At 46.1% G+C, this 27,268-nt stretch overlaps 1 protein-coding gene across 3 annotated transcripts in view; it reads right to left on the minus strand.

Moving 5' to 3' along the window:
• The window catches only part of TMEM132C (transmembrane protein 132C), a 476,658-nt gene that overhangs the window by 59,379 nt on the left and 390,011 nt on the right, over window positions 1-27,268 (minus strand). For all 3 annotated transcript variants that reach the window (XM_075898467.1, XM_075898466.1, XM_075898468.1), the window contains one exon: window positions 9,863-10,006. In XM_075898467.1, coding sequence (XP_075754582.1) covers window positions 9,863-10,006 — 144 coding nt within the window. The remainder of the gene's footprint in view (window positions 1-9,862; window positions 10,007-27,268) is intronic.

Raw genomic sequence — 27,268 nt, forward strand, 5'->3', positions numbered from 1 at the left:
TGTGTCCTCTCCCCCCCATATAGGATAGAATTTAAAACAATATAAAGTTCCTCAGAAAACCAAGGCGTTCCCATTCTACATGAGTTGGGTGCATATATGCACACCATTTTTCATGAAAGATGCCACCACCTACTTTTACCTACAATCACAGGAATCTCTTATGGTATTAGAAAATTTTAGAGGGGTAGTTGTGTTACCCTGTAACTTTAAAAACAACGAGTGGTCCTGTGTCAATTTAGAGACTAATCAAAATACAGACGGTACTTCTGCTGCTGTTATATATATCTCTTAGTTTTTGTTATTTCTACTCCAATTCATCTGATGAAATTGTTTTTGCCCACGAAAGCTCATGAATTTATAATATTTTGTTTATTCGCTAAGATGCCACAGGACCACTTGTTGTTTTATTAGAGTTAGGCCAAATTGTTCAACTCCAAGACTTTGCTTCATGAAAAATCAAACACAAAATTTTTCACAGGAAAATGATGCCATCAATGATTCATTTGTTAAATAATTGATGGAAAATTTCAAAAAGAAATTTCAGGAGGTTTTAGTTTAGTTTTCAACTGCATTTTTCATCTTAGGTTGATTTTTTAAGACAGTCAAAGTGAAAATTTTGATAGGAACTATATATTTTTTTCATAATTTCCAGTGAGAGTGGGAACATTTTAAATGAAAACATTTAGATTAAAAAAATTCTCCAAATTTTTCACTTCCGTTTTTAAAAATTGCTCTATTATTAAAGATGGAAATGAGGGGGATTAGTATAGAGATTGTACAATAAATGAGGAACTGATTAAAAGAAGAACTATTAGGTTTACGGAGATTACTAGTAGAGTTCCTCAAGGACTGGTCTTGGAACTGATCTACCTTTGACAAAATGTAAGAATGTGCTAATGAAATTTGCTGATGACACAAAGTTGGGAGGCATCCTCTAAACATAGTAAAGTGGAAAATTGTACAGGACTAAAGGTAACAGAAGAGAGGAGTAACAGAAATGGGCTTTATGAAGTGCAAGGTCATTCAGTTAGGGCGGTGTTTCTCAAACTGTGCTCCAGGGACTCTGCGAGGTTGACAAACTGGAAACATTGATAGGTACAACACATACAATCAGTGGACCGCTGGGGCGCCGCATGTAAAGGGCTCCGGAGCCCGAAAAGTTTGAGAACCACTGAGTTAGGAGGCGCTCATATGTCGCCCTGACATTTCAGCTCGGGAGGTATGCTGTCTGCCGGGGGCCCGTATCCGAGATGTTACGGAGGCATTGTCAACGATTATCCGTCCCTCTGACTACTACCCCATGCTACTCATCCATGTGGGCACTAATGATACTGTGAGATGTGACACTGAGCAGATCAAGAGTGATTACAGGGCTCTGGGAGTACAGGTGAAGGAGTTTGGAGTGCAGGTGGTATTCTCTTCGATCCTTCCTGTCGAAGATAGGGGCCCAGGCAGAGACAGGTGCATCCTGGAGGTGAATGCCTGGCTGTGAAGATGGTGTCACCAGGAGGGCTTTGACTTCCTTGACCATGGGATGCTATTCCAGGAAGGACTGCTAAGCAGGGATGGCGTCCACCTTTCGAGGTGGGAGAAGACCCTATTTGGACACAGAATGGCTAACCTAGTGAGGAGGGCTTTAAACTAGGTTTGACGGGGACAGGTGAGAAAAGCCCACAGGTAAGTGGAGAACATAGGGACCTGGGAGATGGGTCAGAAATGGGAGGGAGCATGGGCTACAATGGCAGAGAGAAAGGAGGGTCAGGGCAAAACTGGGAGGCAAAGTTAAATCAGGATCTTTGATGCCTATATACAAATGCGAGAAGTATGGGAAATAAGCAGGGAGAACTGGAAACACTAATAAATAAGTACAATTATGACATTGTTGGCATCACAGAAACTTGGTGGGATAATACACATGATTGGAATGTTTCTATAGAAGGGTACAGCTTGCTCAGGAAGGATAGACAGGGACAAAAGGGAAGAGGTGTTGCCTTATATATTAAAAATGAACACACTTGGAGTGTGGTGGAGATGGACGTAGGAGACGGAAGTGTTGAGAGTCTCTGGGTTAGGCTAAAAGGGATTAAAAACAAAGGTGATGTCGTGCTAGGAGTATACTACAGGCCACCTACCCAGGTGGAAGAAGTGGATGAGGCTTTTTTTAAACAACTAACAAAATCATCCAAAGCCCAAGATTTGGTGGTGATGGGGGACTTCAATTATCCAGATATATGTTGGGAAAATAGCAAAGCGGGGCACAGACTATCCAATAAGTTCTTAGACTGCATTGGAGACAACTTTTTATTGCAGAAGGTTGAAAAAGCTACTGGGGGGGAAGCTGTTCTAGATTTGATCCTAACAAATAGGGAGGAACTAGTTGAGAATTTGAAAGTGGAAGACAGCTAGGGTGAAAGTGATCATGAAATCATAGAGTCCACAATTCTAAGGAAGGATAGAAGGGAGAACAGCAAAATAGAGACAATGGATTTCAGGAAGGCGGATTTTGGTAAGCTCAGAGAGATGATAGGTAAGGTCCCATGGAAATCGAGACTGAGGGGAAAAACAACTGAGGAGAGTTGGCAGTTTTTAAAAAGGACATTCTTAAGGGCCCAAAAGCAAGCTATTCCGATGTGTCGGAAAGATAGAAAATATGGCAAAAGACTGCCTTGGCTTAACCATAAGATCTTGCATGATCTAAAAATAAAAAAGGAGTCATATAAAAAATGGAAAGTAGGACAAATTACAAAGGATGAATATAGGCAAACAGCACAGGAATGCAGGGGCAAAATTAGAAAGGCAAAGGCACAGAATGAGCTCAAACTAGCTACTGGAATAAAGGGAAACAAGAAGACTTTTTATAAATACATTAGAAGCAAGAGGAAGACCAAGGAGAGGGTAGGCCCACTGGTCAGTGAGGAGGGAGAAACAGTAACAGGAAACTTGGAAATAGTAGAGGTGCTCAATGACTTCTTTGTTTCGGTCTTCAGGAAGTCTGAAGGAATGCCTAACATAGTGAATGCTAGTGGGAAGGAGGTAGTTTTAGAAGGTAAAATAAAAAAAGAACAAGTTAAAAATCACCTAAAAAAGTCACCAGGGCCTGATGAAATGCATCCTAGAATACTCAAGGAGCTGATAGAGGAGATATCTGAGTCTCTAGCTATCATCTTTGGAAAATCATGGGAGACAGGAGAGATTCCAGAGGACTGGAAAAGAGCAAATATAGTGCCCATCTATAAAAAGGGAAATAAGAACAACCCAGGAAACTACAGACCAGTTAGTTTAACTTCTGTACCAGGGAAGATAATGGAGCAAGTAATTAAGAAAATCGTCTGTAAAGACTTGGAAAGTGGCAAGGTGATAGGGAACAGCCAGCATGGATTGGTAAAGAACAAATCATGCCAAACCAATCTGATAGCTTTCTTTGATAGGATAACGAGTCTTGTGGATAAGGGAGAAGCGGTGGATGTAGTATACCTAGACTTTAGTAAGGCGTTTGATACGGTCTCGCATGATATTCTTATCAATAAACTAAGTAAATACAACTTAGCTGGGGCTACTATGAGGTGGGTGCATAACTGGCTGGATAACCATACTCAGAGAGTAGTTATTAATGGTTCACAATCCTGCTGGAAAGGCATAACAAGTGGGGTTATGCAGAGGTCTGTTTTGGGACTGGCTCTGTTCAATATCTTCCTCAATGATTTAGATATTGGTATAGAAAGTAAGCTTATTAAGTTTGCAGATGATACCAAGCTGGGAGGGGTTGCGACTAATCTGCAGGATAGGGTCATAATTCAAAATGACCTCGACAAATTTGAGAAATGGTCTGAGGTAAATAGGATGAAGTTTAATAAAGACAAATGCAAAGTGCTCCACTTAGGAAGGAACAATCAGTTTCATACATACAAAAAACAGGACTATGTAGCACTTTAAAGACTAACAAGATGGTTTATTAGGTGATGAGCTTTCATGGGCCAGACCCACTTCCTCAGATCAAATAGTGGAATAAAATGGTCACAACCATATATACCAAAGGATATAATTAAAAAAATGAACACGTATGAAAAGGACAAATCAAATTTCAGAACAGAAGAGGGATGGGGTGGGGGGGAGGTAAATGTCTGTGAGCTCATGATATCAGAGGTGATAATTGGGGAAGCAATCTTTGTAATGGGTAAGATAATTAGCGTCTTTATTCAAACGTAGGTGTAAAGTGTTGAATTTAAGCATGAATGACCGTTCAGAGGATTATCTTTCAAGTGTAGTCTTAAAAGGCCTTTGAAGCAGGATGCAGGTAATCAAGTCATTGAGACAATGTCCTTTCTGGTTGAAATGGCAAGAATCTGTTTTTTCTTTGTGATCCTCTCTAATATCTGTTTTTTGGGCATTGATCCTTTGGTGAAGTGTCTGAGAAGTTCCATACATACAAGATGGGAAGCGACTGTCTAGGAAGGAGCATGGCAGAAAGGGATCTAGGGGTCATAGTGGACCACAAGTTGAATATGAGTCAACAGTGTGATGCTGTTGCAAAAAAAGCAAATATGATTCTAGGTTGTATCAACAGGTGTGTTGTAAGCAAAACTCGTGAAGTCATTCTGCCGCTCTACTCTGCACTAGTTAGGCCTCAGCTGGAGTACTGTGTCCAGTTCTGGGCGCCACATTTCAAGAAAGATGTGGAGAAATTGGAAAGGGTACAGAGAAGAGCGACAAGAATGATTAAAGGTCTAGAGAACATGACCTATGAAGCCAGGCTTCATGAACTGGGCTTGTTTAGTTTGGAAAAAAGAAGATTAAGGGGGGACATGATAGCGGTTTTCAAATATCTAAAAGGGTGTCACAAGGAGGAAGGAGAAAATTTGTTCCTCTTAGTTTCTGAGGACTGGACAAGGAGTAATGGGCTTAAAGTGCAGCAGGGGAGGTTTAGATTGGACATTAGGAAAAAATTCCTAACTGTCAGGGTGGTCAAATATTGGAATAAATTGCCAAGGGAGGTGGTGGAATCTCCCTCTCTGGAGATATTTAAGAACAGGTTAGATAGACATCTGTCAGGGATGGTGTAGGTGGAGCTTGGTCCTGCCTTGAGGGCGGGGGGCTGGACTCGATGACCCCTTGATGTCCCTTCCAGTCCTATTATTCTATGATTCTATGATTCTATGAGATGTATGTCCAATGTACATAGCAGACGGACACTTTCGGCACATGATAGCATAAATTATATTTCTGGATGCGCAGGAATATGTGTTCTTGATCTTATAATTCACTTGGTTAGGTCCAATAATGGTATTAGCAGAGTGAATATGTGGACAAAGCTGGCAACGGGGTTTGTTGCAGGGGAAGGTACCAGGGTTGGTATTAGTGTGGTATGTCCTGTGGTTGTTGTTAAGAAACCAGAAAGGTAGTGGGGAAAAAGCAACCTAACTAGTTATAACTAACTAGTTATAAATTGGAGCTTGATCAATTTATGAATGGAATTATATAAAAGGGTAGCCTGTGGTAATAGTGTACTGGCCTGGATGACCCATGAGGTCCCTTCCAGTCTTATATTCCCTTTATTTATAGCAGTTAATATTTTCATGTGATTGATGCATCATCTCAGGAGCACTGCCTATTTATACGACAATAACAACGACAGCTTCTTTACTAATTTGAATCATTTTGAGAATATTTTGCAGGGGAAAAAATTACATCTCAAAAAGTCCTCTGTTCAACTCCAGTACACATTTGAGCATAAGTTTCCAGTTATTTATTTCGCTTTATCCTCAGAGCGGCTAGACAGAGCTTTTAGAGCCTACCTAAAAAATGAACTCATGCAAAAAGCCTCGTCTTGAAAAATCCCTGTAACAGAGACAAAAGTCTTTGGGGAAAGGGCCTGAGGGCATGCCTACACTACAAATGCTATATATGTAGCATAGGAATGTAACTATAGTAGCATAAAAGGTTTTTCCACCCCTTCAGTAAATCCACATCTTGAAAGGTGGAAGTTAGGCCAATGAAAGTACCATCTACCTAGTGCACACCAGGCTTAGGATTGGCTTATTTATATTGCTCAAGAGTGTGAATTTTTCACACTCCCAGGTGACATAACTAGATTGTCCTAAGTTTTGGTTGTTGTCTAGGTCTAAGAGTAGAGCTCAAAATACTAAGAGAAGGACATAAAACTTCAAGGCAACATAGTCCTTTCCAGATCACCAAATGCTATGAGAACTGCAATAGCACAAAACCCACCAATATTCTTATTTGAAGGGGCATCTCTTTTGATAGGAAGCTTTGATTTTTCTTCTGATTTTTGATCAAACATTTTCTTTAACCTATTAAATCATTACTTTGGATTTTTCATTTTTGGCCATCTCTCTACTGTCACTGCAAGGACATACACCATCAGACGACAATGAATAATGACTTCTCTGTGATTCTGTTTTTTCTAAAGGCAAAAGTCTTCTCCTCCTCTCCCCCTCCAGCTCACTGGATCCCTTATGAGCTATATAGATCCTAGGGATCCATTGGAGCAGGGGTGGGTAAAAGCCTCACAATAGGCTGGATCTGGCCCGCAAGGCAGTTTCAGGCCCCGCCCCCTAGCTCATTGCGGTTGCGAGATGGTTTCAACAAAAATACCAGACACACTTGACATGACATCACAATCTACATTCCATCTTATTTAGAAAATACCGGACATTTATATTTTCTCAATTTGTGTCCTGACAGAAAGCTCAAATACTGGACTGTCCAGTTCGAAACCGGACATCTGGCAACCCTAAAGACACATGCTCTTCAAATAGAAACAGTTGAAGGGGCTGGCATCTCTGGCTCCCTAGCAACGCGCTAGAGGTGTGGGGAGCTGCAAGCCCTCTTTCCCACAGGAGCTAGGCCATGCTCTTGCCTGACAGGTGCTGGGAAGGGGCCAGACCTTTCAACAGAAACAGCTGAAAGAGCTCACAGCTCCCCCGTGCCTCTAGTGCATTGCTGGAGACACTGAGCTCCCTTTGAGCTGTTTCTATTTAAAGCACTCTCGTGTTCCCTGCTGCTGCTAGTCAACACATTGTCTGGTGGGCACAGGGAAGGCGCCGGCTTTTAAATAGTAGCACTTAAAAGGGCTCGCAGCTCACCCAGCCTCTAACTTGTTGCTAGGGAGTCAGAGACTCCAGCCCTTTCAACTACTTCTATTTAAAGGGCTCGCCTGCTGGGTAGCTGCATTGCCTGGCAGCCACCCACAGGCACAAGCCCTTTAAATAGAAGCAATTGAAAAGAGCTCACAGCTCTGCCTCACTGGCCAGTAAGTTGCCTGGGAGCTGCCCGGGAGGTGTGAGCCCTTTCAACTGCCTGGAAGGTGTGAGCCCTGCAATTCAAAGGCTTTGTGCCTGCTGGGCAACTGCCAGGCAACAGGTTAGAAATGGGGACAAGAGCAGCGAGCTCTGTGATATGAAGTCTAAGCCTCCACCCCAGACAACTCTGGGAGGAGGCTAACCCCCAAAACGCTCCTCTCTGCTCCAGGTTCCTTCCATTGGCAAAAGGTCAGGGGGCAGAGACACCAGGCCAAGAAAAGCTCACTGTAGGGTAGCTCTCAATCCCTCCTCTTCCACCCCAGTTCCCACTCATTCCTCTTGCTGGATTCTGGAGCTTTCCTCACACCATTTTGCCCAGGAGCACAGCAGAAAAAAATCTGGTTTGGGCTGGTTTAATGGTTTTACTTGGTGAATGTCTTTTAATGAATTAATAAAGCACAAACACAGGCCATTCATTTCACTAAATAAATATTCTTATTGACAAAAATAACAATTTGGTGTTCTGAAGGGCTCCTGTATTTCAAGGAGTTTCAAAAACATAGTTAATCATTGGAAATTTTAACAGCTCCCTTCAAGAAGTGGCTTTAAATGCCCAATAATCTATTTCTTTACAATTGGTTTTGATAAAAATATCTAGATGCCATTTTTATCGTCAAGTGTGGGAATCTTTATACCTCATAAAACCTAACTGAATATACTTAGTTTGGGTGGGAGGAAAAACAGGGACTTTGATACTATTTCATGGAATCAAAGGTCTGGAAAGGGCCTCAAAGTCATTTAGTCGTCCCCTTCACTCATGGCAGGACTAAGTATTAATTTTTAGGGCCCTATGTTTACTGTTAGTGCTGTTGTTATTATAAATGTTACAAATGTTCTCAAAATGTTAGTGTTATTATTTAAAATTTTATATGTGTTGCCTTCTATGATAATCTATGGAAAATGATGTATGAAGTTAATTATTATTACAATTCAATTACTTTGTTGTATAAGAAACATATTGGAGTCTTTTAACAGCTCATGGCCCATCCCCTCCGCCCGAGGCCCCACATCTTCCATCTGAGGCCCCACCCTTTCAGTTGGCCCATGGACATTTCTGAAATTTGTGAAGTGGCCCCCTTTCAAAAATTATTGCCTACCCCTGCATCTGCATTGGAGGCACAAGGCCCTCAGTGCAAAGGTCCAGTAAACTGGCTCTGGGACAGTAGTGGTCAGTCTGCACTTTTGGAATACCACAAATCACCTGACTCGCTGATTCATGCCCCACTCCTCTCTCTTCCTCCTAGAGCTAGAGCTGTTCAGATGATTTACGGTATTCAGAAAGTGCTAGAAGGAAGGGGAACGAGTAGGAAGTGTGGGGCCCACTGCATGAGAGGAGGCAGACAAGGGGTCTGTGGGCTGCAATTGGAGCCCCATTGAGCCTTTGGCTGCTGGAGTGCATTGCGATGAAGAAGGGCTACTCCTTATTCTTGGTTGCCCATTGCTGCTCTGGGACCTTCTGCTGCTGTCCTCAGCTTCCTCGTTTCATACTCATTAAATTAATGAGGAGCAGCATTTATATGGCTGTAATTGAGGGTTCTACATAAATCCCACCACAGTACATCATTGTGAATTATTCAGTGTAAGATTCTGCAAACATGCAGGAGTTTTACTGCTTTACTATGACACCAACAATCTGAATAAACTTGTGGCAATATACATCCCTGGGGCTAGATGAAGATCATAGGCCAAATGGGGTCAATGTCATATTATTATATAACATTTGGAGTTGTGCTTAAAGGTTGGGCTCTGGTACTCAGTGCTGGACAATTATATAATATGTGACAATGCCTGGTTCAAGAAGTTTACAATTTATGTATTAAGGATAAATTTACCCCACACAAGGACTATGTACTACCTCAGCCCTAATATGAGGGCTTACACAAGACTTAAAAATGGTGCACAGGCCTTGTATTTATACTCTGCACAAGAGTGAAGAAGTTCATATGCCAACAAAGGGGTTCACACATTAACATAATTATTTCAGGCAGTTGTGACTATTGTACAGTGCTACCCTGCCCCCTCCTAAAAAAAAAGATCCTGTGAACTGAGCGCCAGAATCTGGATCAATTGATTCTGCCTCACAGGGCTCATGGCACAAGGCTAACTACAGCTGTATAGGTGTTTGTGTTTGGGATGAGGGAGAGGGTTTCAGAGCCTGTGCTCTAGCCCAACTTGACTGTCTATACAGTAATTTTTAAGCCCAGCAGTGAGATATCTATGAATTTAGTCAGTTAATCTGGGCTCTGAGACTTTGTACTGTTGGCTGTTTTTTGCAGCGTACACGTACCCAAAGGGGGGGCTGATTTTCAAAGCATAAATGGGAGTTCCATGCTCAACTTCCACTGAAAAGCAACAGTATCTTCACTGAGATCCCTGGCTTCCTTTTGTGTCTTTGCAAACAATCTTTGTATCCATTTGAAGTATGGGAAAAAATAACTCAGAAGTCCAGGTTTATTGGTCAGTTCAGGGATCTGCTTCCCTGACACCATTTCTGTATGGAAAAGCAGGAAACACTGGGAAGCAGGAAGAAGAGGGAAACTTACTTTCACAACATCCTCATCAGAGGACTTGCATTCCACCGATTCAGAGATGTCCATCACAGCACTGTTCTCCTCAATGGAAACCACTTTGATGGGCACTGCAACCGTCTTTCCCGTGAGAATTGCGGTGTTCAGAATTTCTGTGTCCTGCACACAAAACCAAGCACATAATTTTTGGAATGAAACCACAGGATGTTTAGAGAGATTCCTAAGAACCCAGAGCTTGTCAACTGGTGTGAAGTCAATGGAGACAAGCCGGTTATCACCAGCTGATGAGCTGACCCAATTTTCCCCAACTAGAAACCATTTATTCAAATGTAGTAAATCCAAACTTATATCCTTTGTATTAGACATGCACATTTGTAATGCTGATAGGCAAGATCGAACATGCGCCCTTTAGAGCTTAGTGCAGGAGCCTCTAAGCGCATGTGAGCTAAAATCCACCTGAGCCTTTAGCACATGAACTAAAAACCAACTGGCTTTTAGTCCATGCAGTAGAGGCTTATGCACTAAGCTCCAGAGGTCCCAGGTTTAATTCCACCTTTCCATGTTACACATTGACAGCCCATTTACTTTAACTGTACTCTCTAAAGGTATGTCTACACTACCCCCCTAGTTCGAACTAGGGGGGTAATGTAGTCATTTGGAGTTGCAAATGAAGCCCGGGATTTGAATTTCCCGGGCTTCATTTGCATGATGCCGGCCAGCGCCATTTTTAAATGCCGGCTAGTTCGGACCCCGTGCCGCGTGTAGGTGTACAGCTAGTACGGAATAGGAAGCCTAATCCGAACTAGCTAGTCTGTGCCGCGTGTAGCCGCGCGGCACGGAGTCCGAACTAGCCGGCATTTAAAAATGGCGCCGGCCGGCATCATGCAAATGAAGCCCGGGAAATTCAAATCCCGGGCTTCATTTGCAACTCCGAATGACTACATTCCCTCCCCTAGTTCGAACTGGGGGGTAGTGTAGACATACCCTAATATACAAAACAAAATATTTTCAATTTTTTTCATCCCAGAAAGCTCTGCTTCCCAACAGCTTCTGCCTTGTACCCATATTACAGGCAAACTAAGGGTCCAAAAGCTTTCTACTGGACAAGGGAACCACGATTTACATGCCAAAATTCGACTTCAGGGCTGTTTATTAAGATGAGCGCGGGAGCTGCAAAGTTTCAAACTCAATTCAAACTTCTCCACATTTGGATGCAGGCCATTTGAAGAGATGGTGTCTCGTATCTGGACAAGAACTTTGAAGATTTTGTTTCTTTTGAAATGGCCGAATGTAAGGAATCCAGCAGGTGTTAGTGAGGCTATAACCCACAGAGCAAATAAGAAGGAAATCTGAAAGCCTAAAATCAGATCTGAAAGGGTAAAAACCTTTTAATCCACCTCCAACACAGCTAACAGTGGTTTCATTTTTCAAGCGAGTTCAACATCACGCTGCTCCTAAGACTGACTTCTAGGTAGAATTTCAAGGCTTTATGCAGCCTTTTAACTTCCAGCTGTAAAAAGTGAATAAAAATCAGCAAAAGCACCAAAGGCCATTCTTGCAGCACAAAGGTCAAGAGGAATTTGCTATCAAAAGAAGCAAAATTGGGCACTGATGCTCTAGCCATTGTTTTCAATTCAAAGGTAACTGATTTACATTACATTTTCTTTCTTTCTTTCTTTCTTTCTTTCTTTCTTTCTTTCTTTCTTTCTTTCTTTCTTTCTTTCTTTCTTTCTTTCTTTCTTTCTTTCTTTCTTTCTTTCTTTCTTTCTTTCTTTCTTTCTCCAGTCTTACAATATTTTACTCTGAGGCTATGTCTACACTGCAGGGAAAAGTCGGAAAAATATATATAAATTGCAAACTGTCTACACAGGACCAAATGTTGGAAAAACACCCCCTTTCAGAAGATCCCTTCTTTCTCATAGAATGAAGTTTACAGGGATGCCAAAGAATGCATCTGCTCTTTCAAAAATTGTTTCTGAAAAGCAGACATGTTCCTTGGATATGGCAGAGCTTATCCAGGATATCTCCGTTATCTCGAAAAAGCTCTGCAGTATAGACATAGCCTGAGTTTCATCTCTTCCTCTTATTAAAAAAAAAAAGACGGAATAGATAATAGAAGAAGGAATATTGATATTTCTGGACAAGTCAGAAACCCCTGTGGGAGCCTAAGGAATTTATATACACACACCTGTATCCCACATTGTAAGTCTAAAATTTCCAAAAACTAAAAATTATGTGTCTCAGTCCCTTCTGAAGCCCCTGAGTATGAAGCCTGTTTTTACAGAGAGAGAACACCTACTATATCCCACTGGTTCTGATGGGTACTCGGCAATTTTGAAAATCAGGATACTTTTGTTAAACACATGACTTTAAGAGCCTAACTTGTAAAAATCTTGCCCCATAAAGGGTTCCATGTACTGTTACTTTTGTACAAATACTTTTAGACATGTAAGCACACACACAAACAAAAAAGTGAAATCTTCAAAATTTCTAAAACTTTAATAAACAAGAATTTTCTTAAAAAAAATCACCTTCATGTAGGATTCAAACTTCAATAATCCAGCCAGCCACTTAAAGGGCTAAATGTACTACAACTTTTGCTGTCTATTTTCAATACTGCTAGCATCATATGTCATGTTGCTGTTCTTTGCCTCAGTCTCTAAACACATTTACTTATTTTTTGTGTCTGAGAATGTTAAATTGTGCAAACTAAGGTTCTGAGCAGTGAGAGTGCTTGTGGAAGTGACAGAACATCTTTTTAGGCTATCTCCAGTCTGCTCTAAAATGACTATATTCTGATCAAGTTTGTCTTTAGCTACTAGAGTGAATTACAGATGTAGAAATCTAATTTAAATGGACAGGCTCAGAATAAGAGACATCTCATAAACAGAAGTACAACTTTAAGCACCGAACATATTGTATAGCTTGGGTATTTCTCAATGCTTTTATCCAATGCCAGACCATTAGAGCAAACCAACAGAACAAAAAGGGCATGTCCATACTAAGAAATGATTTTGAAATAACCAAATTTGAAATAATAGCTCCCAAAATAACTATTTCAAAATTAGCTTATTCCCCAAAGAAATAGCCACCCCATTATTTTGAAATAACAGGCTTGGTGGTATGGACGCTCCACTTTTTATTTTGAAATAAGGGAGTTATTCTGAAATAACTCCATAGTATAGACCAGGGTGAACAGATGTGAACACAAGATGAGATGATGCACATGTAACATCAGCTTGACACTGTGCATAACGATGGGTGTAACTCACAAATGATTTGAATGGGAACCACCAGAGCTTACTTCAGCATTGAATTCATCATGTCCCATAAAGTAGGTAATCAGTGGGATAAAATAAATAACAGGAAGCAGAATATTGAAGAGGGTAGCAGTGAGGTGTTGTATATAAGGCCACAAGCTATTGATCTGATGTTGGATGACAAATCATGTGTTCCTGAGATCCTTTAACACTGAGGCCCTATCCCGATATCACAAGGAAGAAAAAGCCAGCTGCTCACCTAAACTGGTATCCCAAAAGGATGATAGTGAAACTTCTGAAAGTGTGTTATAGTAGCAGCAGCCTTACCAAGTTTACTTCACATTGCAGCTAAGCTCTGGGGGTATGTCTACACAACAGCGTTATTTTGAAATATCTTATTTAATAATCAAAATAGTTCATTCGAAATAAGATATTTTGAAATAACGTGTCTGCACACAAAATGCATTTCAAAATAGCATTTTGCTATTTTGAAACAGTGTGTCCACACTGATTGGACGCTGAATCTAATTTAAGGCCAACTGAAACCGGTTCCAGCAGGGCATCAGGTCAGTAGTTACTTTGTGTGGCTGCTGCCTGAGGCTATCTGAGGCTTAGAGGGACCCCCCAGACAGCTAGTTCTCAGCTTTCCCTGCTTGCTTGCCTACTTCACTGAGGGATAGCAAAGAATTTTTGTCTCTGTCTGCTTTGGTTGCCCTGACCCGAGACACCACAGCACTTGGCACCATGGAGCCAGAGCTGCCCCTGGGCACTCTGGTGCTCATTTTGGATGTCTTGTTGCAAGCCTGGCAACAATTGCTGGAGTCTGCCTCGCAGCATCTGCTGCAGCCCGACCCCCAGGCCCTCTTCTAGGCCCTCCTGGGGGATGAGGAGGAGCAGCAGCAGTGCCTGGATGCCAGAGCATCCTGCCACATTTGGCATCTGGACACGAGCAATGACTGGTGGGACCACATCGTCCTGGAGCGCTGGGGAGACCAACAATAGACCCAGAACTTCAGAATGAAGGACACCTTCCTTGAGCTCTGTCAGTGGCTTGCCCCTGCTCTGCAGTTATGGGACACGCACATGAGGCCCGCCATTCCCCTCCAGAAGTGTGTGGCCATTGCCCTCTGAAAGCTCTCCACGCTGGATAGCTACCGATCCATGGGGAACCAGTTCAGCATGGGGAGATCCACCGTGGAGCAGTGCTCATGCAGGCATGGCAGTCTCTGGTCATTGTGCCTGGGAGGGGGCCAAGGAGGGCATGGGCTACCCCAGAGAAAAGGGGGGGAGGTGGTGCAAGTCCCCACCCAAGGAGGGTTTGTTCTGTCCCAGCTGCACAATGGACTGCCTGTGGTGGCCAGGATTGCAGGGGGCGTTGCTCCTGGGGAGAGGGTGCAGGGCAGTGGTGGGGAAGGAGCACTGTCAGCCACCCAGGCACCCCGGTGACTCTCGGTTTTGTGTGTCCCTTTGCAGGTGGTCAAGGCCATCAATAGAGTGCTGCTCCGCAGAGTCATCCACCTCACTGATGTGGATGTGGTGATCAAGGGATTTGGTGCCCTGGGCTTCCCCACCTGCAGGAGGGCAATCGACGGGACGCACATCCCCATCCGTGACCCAGACCACCACGTCTCCCTGTACATAAACTGGAAGGGTTACTTCTCAGTCATCCTGCAGGCTGTGTCTGACCACCGGGGCTGCTTCCTGGACATTAACATGGGCTGGTCCGGCAAAGCACACGATGTGCGAGTGTACTGCAGCTCCTCTGTGTGCCAGAAGCTGTACGCCGGGACTTTCTTCCCCGACTGCCACATCAGGGTTGGGGACGTGGATGTGCCTGGTGGGGGATGCGGCCTACCCCCTACAGCCCTGGCTCATGAAGCCCTACACGGGACACCTCAACCCCTCCCAGCAGGCCTTTAATTTCAGGCTTAGCAGGGCCCGCGTTGTGGTGGAGGGGGCGTTCAGCTGGCTGAAGGCCCAATTTAGATGCCTCCTCATCCACCTGGACCTCTCTGAGAGGAATATTCCACATGCTGAGGCATGCTGTGTGCTGCACAATTTGTGCGAAAGGAAGGGGGAGGTTTTCCTACCAGCCTGGATGGCAGAGGCCAACCACTTGGCTGGCCTGTATGCACAGCCCCGCATGGCTGCCAGCAGGGAAGCCCATTGGGAGGCTGTTGGTATCCAGGAGGCCCTGTGGGAGAACTTCCAGATGGAGGTCTCCCTGGCGTGCCCCACTGGGGGTTTGTGCCTTATTCCACCCTCATGTCCTTCCACTTTCCCCTCCCTAACTCCCCTTCCTGATGTACAATAAAAACACATGTGTTGCCAAAAACAAACTCTCTTTATTGAACATAACTGGCGTGTGTGTGTGTGGGGGGGGAATGAGGGTGGGAGAGAGGAGGCAAGAGGTTGGGAGAGGTGAGGGGTAAACCTGGGAGGAGGGAGCTGGAAGGGGGAGGCGAGGGGAGGAAGGGGGAGGAGAAGCTCAGGGTTGGGGTTGCTGGTCCATCTGTTTCCCAGCATTGTAGGTGCGGGGGCCTTGGCGTCCCCAGGGGGAGCAGGTATGGAGAGTGGGGCGAGTGGGGAGTGGGAGGAGAAAGAGGCGGGAGGGGGAGCAGGAGTGGGAGGAGGAGTGATAGATAGGGTGGCAGCAGGATCTGGAACAGCAGAAGGTTCCAGTCTCTGAATCAGGGTCTGCATGTGGTCGCGGATGGCACGGCTCTGGTCAAGCAGCTCTCTCTAGTTCTCCCGCCGCAGCTGCAGGTCTTCATGAACCCAGTGCTCCAGGATGTGGACCTGGCTTCATATGAGCCCCAGGTGCTGCTGCTGGTACTCCTCCTGGTTCCAGGTCAGCCTGCTGGCCCTGCACTCGCAGTTGCTACAGCTGTGGAGAAACAAGAGAAGTGGTCAGTTCTCCCTGGGGACACAATGGGTGAAGCCCAGCCCCCCTCCGCACGGTGAGGATGGCAGGACTTCACACTATCAGAGACAATGTGCTTGCACACAGGCCATGTTTGGCATATCCTGTTATCTGTGGGAGTGTGAGCTTGGGACGGCACCCATGCCCCTGTGCTATATATAGAGTGGGGGTGGGGAGGGAGGAGAGATGTGCCCTGCCTCTGCGTAGAGGGGGCTTGTGGAGGGAGGGCATCATGTAGTGTCCCTCCCCAGGGTCAGGAGCACATAATATGCCTTCATACATACACACGTGTGGGTAACAGGCCAGAGCCCCTGCGTGGCAGCCAGCTGGGGCCACATGTCCAGGGTGGCACAGCACTTGCACAGGTTGCTGCATGCTCCATGGTCAGCAAGGCTCACGCGCACGGTCCCTGGGCTCCCTCTCCCCCTTCCCCCCCGCATAAGGGGACCGTGATGGCACTCACATGTCGAGGCCTCCCCAGCCTTGGATGACACCGGTGACATGGCTTCCGTGATGCCTCAGGGGTCCTGGGTGAGAGCCATACTCCCTTCAGGCTCCTGCAACTCCTGGCCGTCGTCATCGTTCTCCTCCTCCTCCTCTGTGCCCTACTCAGGGCCCTCTGCCCCAGGGTCGATGACCACCTGCGGGGCACGGACCGTCTGACCCCCAGGATGCGGTCCAGGGCATCGTAATGGGGGAAAAGGTCTGGGTCAGCCTCTCATTGGGAGCTGCCCCCGGGCATAGGCCTGCCTCAGCTCTTTGATTTTCATGCGCACCTGCTCCATGTAGATGGCCGCATTCCTGTGTCTAGTGTGGTGATCATGGAAATTGGAGGCCTCCCCCCAAACCTCAATCAGGGCCATGATCTCCACTTTGGACCAGGAAGGCACCTGCCTTTTGCAGGCCCTGGTAGGCTCCTAGGAGCTGCCAGCCTGCTCCGGGGAGTGGTGGAGGGCTGGCTGCCAGTGGTTGCTGGCTCATGCTGGGCTGGGGCAGCGACTGCTGGGTCTGTGCTGGCAGGCTTGCAGCTGGCACAGGCACTGTGGCCACAGTCTACCCCTTTAAGGGATCCGGGTCTGGGGGAGGGGAGGAGCAGAAGAGTTTTCCTGGTTTTGACCAGAGTGGCCACCTGGGCACCCTGGGAAGGGCTGGAGGCCCCCTATTTTGAAATAAGCGTCTACACAGTGCTTATTTTGATTTAGCTATTTCGAATTTGGCATTATTCCTTGTGGAATGAGGTTTACCAAATTCAAATTAAGCGCTCTGCTATTTTGATTCAGTTTCGAAATAGTGGTTTGGCTGTGTAGACACTAGTAAAATTATTTTGAAATAATGGCTGTTACTTTGAAATAACTTGCTGTGTAGACACACCCTTAGTCTGGTCCAAAGCAATGGATTTGCCTAATAGATAACAGCATTTCATCCCTCAAATCTGGTATCCTGCCTTCACCAGATCCATGCCAGAGGCTTAAATTCAGCTGCAAAAATCTGGAGCAGAGCACAAATATTTTTAAACCCACAGAGCTGACGCCCTAGAAATAGTCCCAGGAAATATTATTTGAGCATTTAAGTCTCGCCTCAGCCTCTTCACCCTCCCTGAAATCAGAGATTGCCACTTTACTGGACAAAAGAAAATGATCTGTGCCTTTAGAAGACAAAAGCATAGAAAGCCAACACCAATGATAATACTGTTTTCTCTGTTACATGGCACAGAGTTGATAGGCCAGTCATTTAATAACAATCCATCATTTCTGTTTATCTTTTTCCAGTGGATCATTACTGAGAGATATGATGCCTAAATGGGCTTGATGCAGAGATACTATCATAAAGTTTATAAAACCTACTGAAATTCCCCAAGTCCTTTCTGGACAAAAAAAGGTGCAAAATTTGACTACTGGCACATTATGAGCAATTATGATACCTCACTCTCCTGCCCTCGGCTAATGGTTTCATTAAGGGAAATTGAACACATCTGAATAGATTTAGTTTGATTAATTACTTCAGGGACTGCAGCCACAGGAAAAAAAATTATCAAAAATCAAAGACTTAGTTTGTCATGATAAAGGCTCACTGAAGTTTTAGGGTTTTTTTCCCCCCATGGACCAGCATCAGCTTCAGGAACACTCAGAACACATTGTGCATAAAGGAAATAGAAACATATTAGACAGATTCACTAATAGTTAATATAATTAGTATGATTAGAAATCCTTGATATTAGTAGGGAATCAGTAGCTATGGTACCACGGCATCTGGTCCATCAAAACAAGGATGGAAACCCTTCACACTTCATCTCCAATTAAATCAGTCACAACTCATCATTGCTGTACAGTACAGGCATTGGTGCAGTATCATCTGCGAACAAATTACAAAATATTGCGTAAGCAGCTTCAAAGCTGCAGACGCTTCTAGCCATCAGCCTTCAAGTGCAATATGCTACTGCACGCACAAGTGTATGCTTAAAAAAAGACAGGGGGCATAATTCTCACATCTTTGCCCAGGCATTTGGCACTGGAATGGGGGAGAAGGGGCACAGGAGACTTGAAGACACCATTGTCTGTACTGCATGCTGAGGTAGCTTACCTCCATATCTTTTGTTCTGCTTCTCACAGTTTACTAATGGCCATGGAAGCAAAGAATATTGGTAGCACAGTGCTTTCTAGCCATGCTCCCTGCCCATCTTTCTTCTTCATCTCACCACACACCTCCTTTGTTGGGGGGCTAGAAGTAGGGTCAGGAGAGAAGATCCCTGAACAGGGAGTACTCCAAGGAGGATATTTCCATCCCATTATGCTCCCCTTATTCAATGAAAGACCTGTTTGTGGGCCCAATTCTGTTACACTATCAGCACACGTATGCACAGGCTGTTAAGCAGCAAACTATAAAACAAAAACAAAAACAAAAACAAAAGAAAGAAGATGTGGCTAAAAAGGTCTCTCAAAAAGCTGAACAAAACCTCAGAGGAGAGAGAGAAAGAAACAAACATGTCTGAAATAAAACTAAGATTGGCCGCTCAGCAGAGAAAAGTGTTTTATAATGGTCTAATTTAACAATGTGTTTAAAGAGCTCTTGGGGTCTGATTGAAAAATCCCTCAATGTCTGGAAATTGAGTTTCCAAACTCCACCAGATTGTGTGTTGTTATTGCAGCAGTCTGAGGTATTCATCAGTGCAAGTTAATGGTGGAGTGGACATCGGTCCTTTGAGATCACGTTGGGTGACATTAGAAACAACTGTCACAACATTTGGTATTGGCCCTACTTGCACTTTGAATAAGAACAGAAAACTTTTTTTATAGAAAAGCAATATGCTGTTTAGTTTGTATTCTATTCTGTGGATGCACACTGGTTACTAAGAAACTGTATGAAAGACACAGAACGAAGAGGTATGTAATTTTAACAATCACAATGCTGTGGCTATTTCTCCTTTCTTTAATTTAAGAGATTCCCCCAAGAACTAGTCTACTTTTTGTGCAAGCAGCCATTGGACATTTTTAGTTTAAAATCAAATCTAGTTTGAGCCGTGAAAGTACCAAAAACCATTTACAGACAGTGTTGGGGTTTGCTTCCTGTTTATTTTTAAAAAATTGACAAACTAACGCAAAGTAAAGTTAAAAATAAGAAAAGAAATACAATGAATCCTGAGCAGGCACCAATATTCAATCTGAAATGAGGATGTTATAAATGTTTTATGATCCCCTAACTGCCCCCCTCCAGTGATTTCCAAAGTGAACCTAATAGATCTGTACCCACTGAAATTAGTGGAAGTTGTGTGGCTAGATCTTCTAGTAAGCTATGCAGATCTGCAGTTGACTTCATAACTTTGCCAGCGTCCAGTGGGCATGATGCCTACAACACAACTACAAAGCCATGCATTTGGTAGGAAGAATAAGAAGAGTGGCAGGATTCTGATTGGGAGATGTCTTCCTGCAACACACAAATACACTAAGGGTGCGTCTAGACTGGCAAGATTTTGCGCAATAGCGCCCGCTTTTGCGCAAAATCTTGCTGCCTGTCTACACTGGCAGCGAGTATTTGCGCAAGAACACTGACTTTGCACTGTACAAAATCAGTGGTTCTTGCACAAATACTCTGATGCTCCCGCTCAGAGACAAGCCCTCTTGCACAAGTATTCTTGCGCAAGAGGGCCAGTGTAGACAGTCAAGTTGATTTCTTGCGCAAGAAAGCCCTATGGCTAAAATGGCCATCGAAGCTTTCTTGCGCAAGAGAGCGTCTACACTGGCACGGATGCTTTTGCACAAAAGCAAATCTTTTGCGCAAAGGCACATTCCAGTATAGATGCTCTCTTGCGCAAATACTTTTAATGGAAAAACGTTTCCATTAAAAGTATTTGCGCAAAATCATGCCAGTCTAGACGCAGCCTAATACTTTTCCAATATATAAAGGGAAACATAATTATCACTTGTACATATTTCAACAACAGACAGAAATATTAAGGAACATTTTTATGCTTGTTTCTCTACTGGCTTGATAAGATTAATGTAGCATTGTAGCTATGTCAGTCCCATAGATAGAAAAGGTGGGTACCAACGTCTCTTTCCCCTACAGAGGTTGCCCCAATAAAATATATTAGCTTACCTGCCGTATCTCTCCGGTAAGATTAATGTTCTCACTGGGACAAGCACCTAAAAACAACTGATGTACTCTGATGTAGGAGAAATTATTCTAAAAATTAACTGTTACATTTCAGCTGTAACCTAATGTTTTTATTATCTACAAAATATCTGAGCATTCTCAGCCCAAAAAAAATGTATCATACCACATTCTATATCAAGCTACAGATGTGTTTTGCTTTCTGGATATACAACACTTTTAAGAAAGGACCAAACCATCAGACTGCCCCAGGAGGCAGAAAAGACATAAAATGGGATCTCCTTCTATATAATCCTAAAGTTACATCCATGGCCTCAGAATAAGACCTGAGATCACAATGATGCAAGGAAATGGGGGGGGGGGGGGAGGGGAGGAGAAAATCCATCTACTCATAGCTACATACAAGTATGTTATAGAATCTTTAGGTCTTGTTCCACATTCATTGTAATGGTTCCTTACAGAGTCACATGAATCAGATTGGAAGCCTAGACAGCTATCCTACCTCTTTTAGCCAAGTACTTAATTAGTTGTGACTCAAGTGCCGCCAGACAAGTTAGGGCAGGGAAAAGACTCACATTTGTTTGTCTCTGTGTAGCTGTAGCTGAAAGATGATGCAATTAAAAAGCCCAAATGCTGGAAATGATACATTATACACATAACAACTGGAAGGAAGGTTTACTCAGAGTAACATCACCCTGCATTCCTTGCAAAGACAAAACTCACTTGGAAGTCCATGAGCCGCTCTGAAATTCCTTTCTGTGTGTGCAAATTATGGAGGCACAGGGATTTAGATGCTATGTACATGCACCCTGAGCTGGTGCTTAAATACCTCTGAAGATCTGGGCCCTGACTAAACCTCACTTACACATGGGTAAATGAGGAGTTATTTCATTAGTATTAAAATGGCATTAAAACAGTGTGAGATCTTACATTTATACTGGAGTATGCAGGAAGCGGAGTGCCCTAGGGCTGGAATAAAGAATTGGATGTAAATATTAATTATAGTATGGCAAGTCAAAATTCTCAGTTCCTCAATAACATGTGAAGTTTTTAGACTCCAAGCCAATGCTACTGACAGAATACAGACTAGCAGAGACCTTTGGGCAGATCCTGATCTAAGTTACACAAGTATAACCATCAACTAACTGCATTTAAGGTAGCATAGACCAGAATCTTTCCTTCCAACCAATTTCACAGGACACGGGATATTCAACGGAAAGATGTGCTTTCTTAGAAAGAGAAAAAACAAAAACCAGAACATAATGTGGATGTGTTATAGCCAGAGTAGAGAGGCTGCATGTGCTCATATCTGGTTGGCTGCCTATTCCTGAATGGTAGGCACCAATACAGTTAACTCTCCAGGAATCTGGCACTTTTGTTCCAATCCTAGAACTTCCACTAACATCTGTGGGAGCTCTGTGAAAAGACCAAAGTAGAGAATATGGCTCTTAGTTGCTTGGATTTAGCTGAAGAGCAATTCCTATGTTCATCCAACCTCTGAATTGTAAGAAGGCAAGCATTCAAGCTTGACTAATTTAGGAACTAATTCAACATTAAATCGCTGCAGAATGAGGAAGCAAAGTGACAGCTGTTTAATTAAACTCTAAATCCGATTAGATGGTGTTATCAAGAGAAATCCACTGGAGCCTAAGGTCATGAGAATGGTCCTGTTTACAGTCTGAAAATGCTATAAGTGGAACTACGTAGCATAATGTTAATCATAGCTTAGGTTGAATCTGAATTAAGGTTTCTCCCTGAACACAGGGACAGTCTGCACGTCTGGGGAGGCTATGCAGATGCACTGGTGGTGTTTTCATTTAGAAGGCAAGTTTTTTGCAAGCCTTTGTGGGAGAAGGGCCTTCGTGTATAATGATTTTAGAACTAGGAAAGTATTTACACTATGGTAAAAGAAAAAAGGAAGCAAGCATCTAGGCGTTACTGAGAACACATGAATTGTTGAAGATACTGTAAATGTAGAGAAACTCTCAGGGCAGTGCTCTATTTCTACTGTTCTTTACCCATTACACCCAGATTAGCAGCAATACTCTGGCAATGGAAGGAAGCCACAAGGGAGGAATGCTGGGTTGGGGGAGACACAAAAAAGGTCAGCTGTCCATGTGCTAGTAAATATTATTCTGATAAGTGCTAAATTATGCATCACAAGTTTTCACGGCATTGTCATTAAAATGGTGTTCCCTGTCTCACGACACTGCAGACAACTGTTACGCTGCTGTGTGAGCCTGCCTGACACGATGGTTGCAGATTTGCCTTATTAATGTTATGGAGATTACAACTGATTAACAAACGGATGCTGTTAGGCTGTGGATTTTGTTTATCTACATAATCCTGTGATTAAAAATAAATTATACATCTAGCTTTCAGCCAACTGGGTTCTTTGACACTCCACAGACCCAGGTCTGGTATATGTGAGGGGCAGGGGAGTTGATATTTAGGATTTGAATCCTTAGCACACACTTTAAAATGGTGGTGCTCAAACGGTTGCAGTTCCGCTAACAGGGCAAAATGGGCAATTGCCCCAGAGCCTGGTGATTCAAAGGGGCCCAGAAGCCCTGGCTGCCATAACTGCTACTTCAGCAGTATGGCGGTGGCTGCAGCCATGGGTTCTTTAAGGGCTGAGGGAAAGGGCACAGCATGCTCTGAACAGAACTGAGAGCCAGCTGCCTCACTCCTTCCAGGAGCACAGAGCTGGGCCTCTCCCCTCTTTGCTGGGGGGCCCACAGAGGCTGTCAGCTCCACTGAACATTTGTGCTGGGACTCCCTTCAAAATAGCAAGCCTCTGACTGCAACCCCCATAAAAATTAAAAACACTGGACACCATTATGAATGCCGGAGGCAACGCAGGGTTTGGCATGGAAGTTGACTGCTCTTGTCTCCCTTGCTATGTGACCGCGTGACCTTCTGAAAGGTTCTGACACCCATTTTTAAGAACTGCTGCTTTAAAATGACCGAGGAAAGGTTTCTAAGGAAAAGCGTTTGAATCATCTCTGATGAGCACACTGATACAAGTTCAAGTCAGGGGAAGCATGTGCAACCAGTGTGCCCTCTTACTTTTTCCATCCATGTGTGGAATAAATTTTGATATGTGCACTGAGGCATGTGTGGAATATGCACCACCAGTAGAAACACATGCTGCTGACTGTGGGTGCTTTGCTAATCAGCTGGATGGCACCTGACTCACTCCTGGATGGTTGCCCACGTGTTCAGCTAACAGAGAACACTGCTTATTGGTTGAAATGTTTTCTCTTACTTGATTACACTCTTATGAATTGAACAGATAACATGCTTGATCTACTCTAATGGTGGGCAACCGGCACCAATGGGGCTTCTGTATGTGGCCCATGAAACATTTAGTTTACTGTTACCCACACACAGGATTACCAGATTCTGCTGGTTTTCATCGACATAGTATTTTTCCTCCAAATATTACAAGAGTGACATGCACATTTAGGGTATGTCTACACTACAAAGTTAATTTGAACTAACAGATGTTAGTTTGAATTAACTTTCATAGGCGCTACACTAGCGCTCCGTTAGTTCAAACTTAATTCAAACTAGCGGAGCGCTTAGTTCGAACTAGGTAAACCTCATTCTACGAGGACTAACGCCTAGTTCGAACTAGCTAGTTTGAATTAAGGGCTGTGTAGCCACTTAATTCGAACTAGTGGGAGGCTAACCCTTCCCAGCTTGCCCTGGTGGCCACTCTGGCCAACACCAGGGAAACTTGTCTGTCCCCCTCCTGGCCCCGGAGCCCTTAGAGGGCCATGGGCTGGCTACACAGTTTGTGCCAGTTGCAAGGCTGCCAGCACCCAGCCAGCAGACCCTGCACCTGCCACGCCATGAGCCAGCCACCCGAGGCCACCCAGCCCTCCCCCTCTTCCCGGGACGAGCCTGGCGGCTCCCAGGAGCCTGCCCGGGGCTGCAAGAGGCGAGCGCCCGCTTGGTCTAGTGCGGAGATTGTGGACCTCATCGAGGTTTGGGCGGAAGCCTCCAATATCCACGATCTCTGCACTAGCCACAGGAACGCGGCTGTCTACGGCCACATGGCTGACAGTCTGGCCACCAGAGGCCACCAGCGGACCCGGGAGCAGGTCTGCTGCAAAATAAAGGACCTGCGGCAGTCCTACTCCTGGGCCTGCCAGCCAGGGGCCGACCCAGAGGCCTGCCTCCACTTTCAGGCCCTGGACCGCATCCTGGGGGCTCACGCCGTCCATGTTCCCCAGGTGGTCATCGATCCCGGGGCAGAGGGACCGGTCATGGACACCGAGGAGAAGCAGCCGGAGGATGCTGCGAGCCAGGAGCCTGCCAGGAGTCTGCCCAGGACCCAGGACCCCCGAGGAACCCCACAGACAACATCTCCTGTGTCGTCCGAGGCCAGGGAGGCCTCCACCTGTGAGTACCATCATGCTCCCCTTATGTGTACAGGGGGGTGGGGGGGGAGAGGGAACCCAAGGACCGTGCGCCTGGGCCTTGCCCACCATGGAGCAGCAGCTGGGTGTCATGCAGGGGCCCTGGCCTTGCAGAGGGGGGCTGGGTTTCACCCACCTTGTCCCCAGGGAGAACTGACCGCTGCTCTTGTTTCACCACAGCCGCAGCACCTGGGACTGCAGGGTGCACTACCCTGCCTGCAACAGCCACCCGCGCCCGGGCCAGCTGGCGTGCCAGAAACCAGGAGGACTACCAGCGGTGGCACCTCCGGTTCATGGAGCAGCTGCTTCGCAACCAGGAGCACTGGGTCTGGGAGGACCTTCGGCTGTGCCAGCGGAGTGTGGATGCGCTGGAGGAGCAGGGCCATGGCCTCAGAGGCCACCTCCAGACCCTGGTGGACCGGATCCGGACAGCCCCCCGCTGGGCTTCCTGGATGGCGGCGGTGCAGGGCTGAGCGTACTGGCCAGCCATGCGGTCAGCCTCAGCCATCCAGGCTGGCAGGAAAGCCTCCCCCTTCCTCTCGCACAAATTGTGCAGCACAGAACATGCTGCCACCATGGGAGGGATGTTGTGCTCGGCGAGGTCGAGGCGGGTGAGGAGGCACCTAAATCGGGCTTTCAGTCGCCTGAAGGCCCCCTCAATGATGATGCGGGCCCTGGTGAGCCTGGCATTAAAGGCCTGGCGGGACGGATTGAGGTGCCCCGTGTAGGGCTTCATCAGCCACGGCTGCAGTGGGTAGGCGGCATCCCCCACCAGACAGACGGGCATGTCCACGTCCCCGACCCTGATGTGGCGGTCGGGGAAGAAGGTCCCGTCCTGCAGCCGCTGGCACACGGAGGTGTTGCGGTACACCCTGGCTTCGTGTGCCTTGCCGGACCAGCCCACATTAATGTCCGTGAACTGTCCCCGGTGGTCACACACAGCCTGCAGGAGGACGGAGAAATACCCCTTGCGGTTCACGTACTGGGAGGCCTGGTGTTCCGGGGCACGGATGGGGATGTGCATCCCGTCGATGGCCCCCCCGCAGTTGAGGAAGCCAAGGGCGCCGAACCCCCAGATGACAGCGTTTGGGCCGGTGAGGCGGACCACCCTGCAGAGCAGCACCCGGTTGATGGCCTTGACCACCTGCAGAGAGAGACACAGCAAAGCGCGAATCAGTGGGGCGCCCGGGTGGCTGGGAGCATTCGTGCCCTGGCAGTGCCCCGCATCCCACTCCCGGGAGCAACCCCCCCAGGTGGCGTGTAGTACGGCCGGGAGAGACTGGCCCCTCTGGTGCGGGGCACTTTTGCCTCCTCCCCCCCTGAACCCCTGTTTTCCCTGGGGCGGCCCATTCCCTGGGGCGGCCCCAGTGGCTGGCGAGTGCCGTACCTGCATGAGCACCGCTCTGACGGTGGATCTCCCCACGCCGAACTGGTTCCCGACGGATCGGTAGCTGTCCAGCGTGGAGAGCTTCCAGAGGGCGATGGCCACACGCTTCTGGAGGGGGATGGCGGGCCTCATGTGAGTGTCCCTTCTGCGCAGAACAGGGGCGAGCCACTCGCAGAGCTCCAGGAAGGTGTCCCTCTTCATCCTGAAGTTCTGGGTTCACTGTTGGTCTCCCCAGCGCTCCAGGACGATGCGGTCCCACCAGTCGCTGCTGGTGTCCAGACGCCAGATGCGGCAGGGCACGCCAGCGCCCGGGCGCCGCCGCAGCTGCTCCATGGCTCCCAAGGTGGCCAGGTGGAGAGGCAGGGGGCTGACGTGCACCAGGTGGAACCAGGCAGCCTCCAGCCATTGCTCGCAGGCTTGCAGCAGCAAGTCCATAAACTGCACCAGAAAGTGCAGGGCGAGCTCTGGCTCCATGTTGCCACCTGTGGCGGCATCCCCGAAGGGAAGCACCGACACAGACGGGTGCAGAGAAAAACGCTTTGCTGTCCCTCGGTGAGGTAGGCAAGCAAGCGGAAAAACTGAGAACCGGCTGTCCAGGGGGGGTCCGTTTAAGCACGAGCCTCAAAGAGCCTCAGACGGCAGCCACACAAAGCAACTACTGACCTGATGCCCTGCCGGAACCGGTTTCAGCCGCCCTTAAATGCGCCCCTGCGTCCAATCAGTGTGGACGCGCTAGTTCGAATTAGCAAAACGCTAATTCGAACTAGTTTTTAAGTCTAGATGCGCTAATTCGAATTAGCTTAGTTCGAATTAACT

The sequence above is a fragment of the Pelodiscus sinensis genome, chromosome 15 (assembly GCF_049634645.1).
Source record: "Pelodiscus sinensis isolate JC-2024 chromosome 15, ASM4963464v1, whole genome shotgun sequence".
Lineage (NCBI taxonomy): Eukaryota > Metazoa > Chordata > Testudines > Trionychidae > Pelodiscus > Pelodiscus sinensis.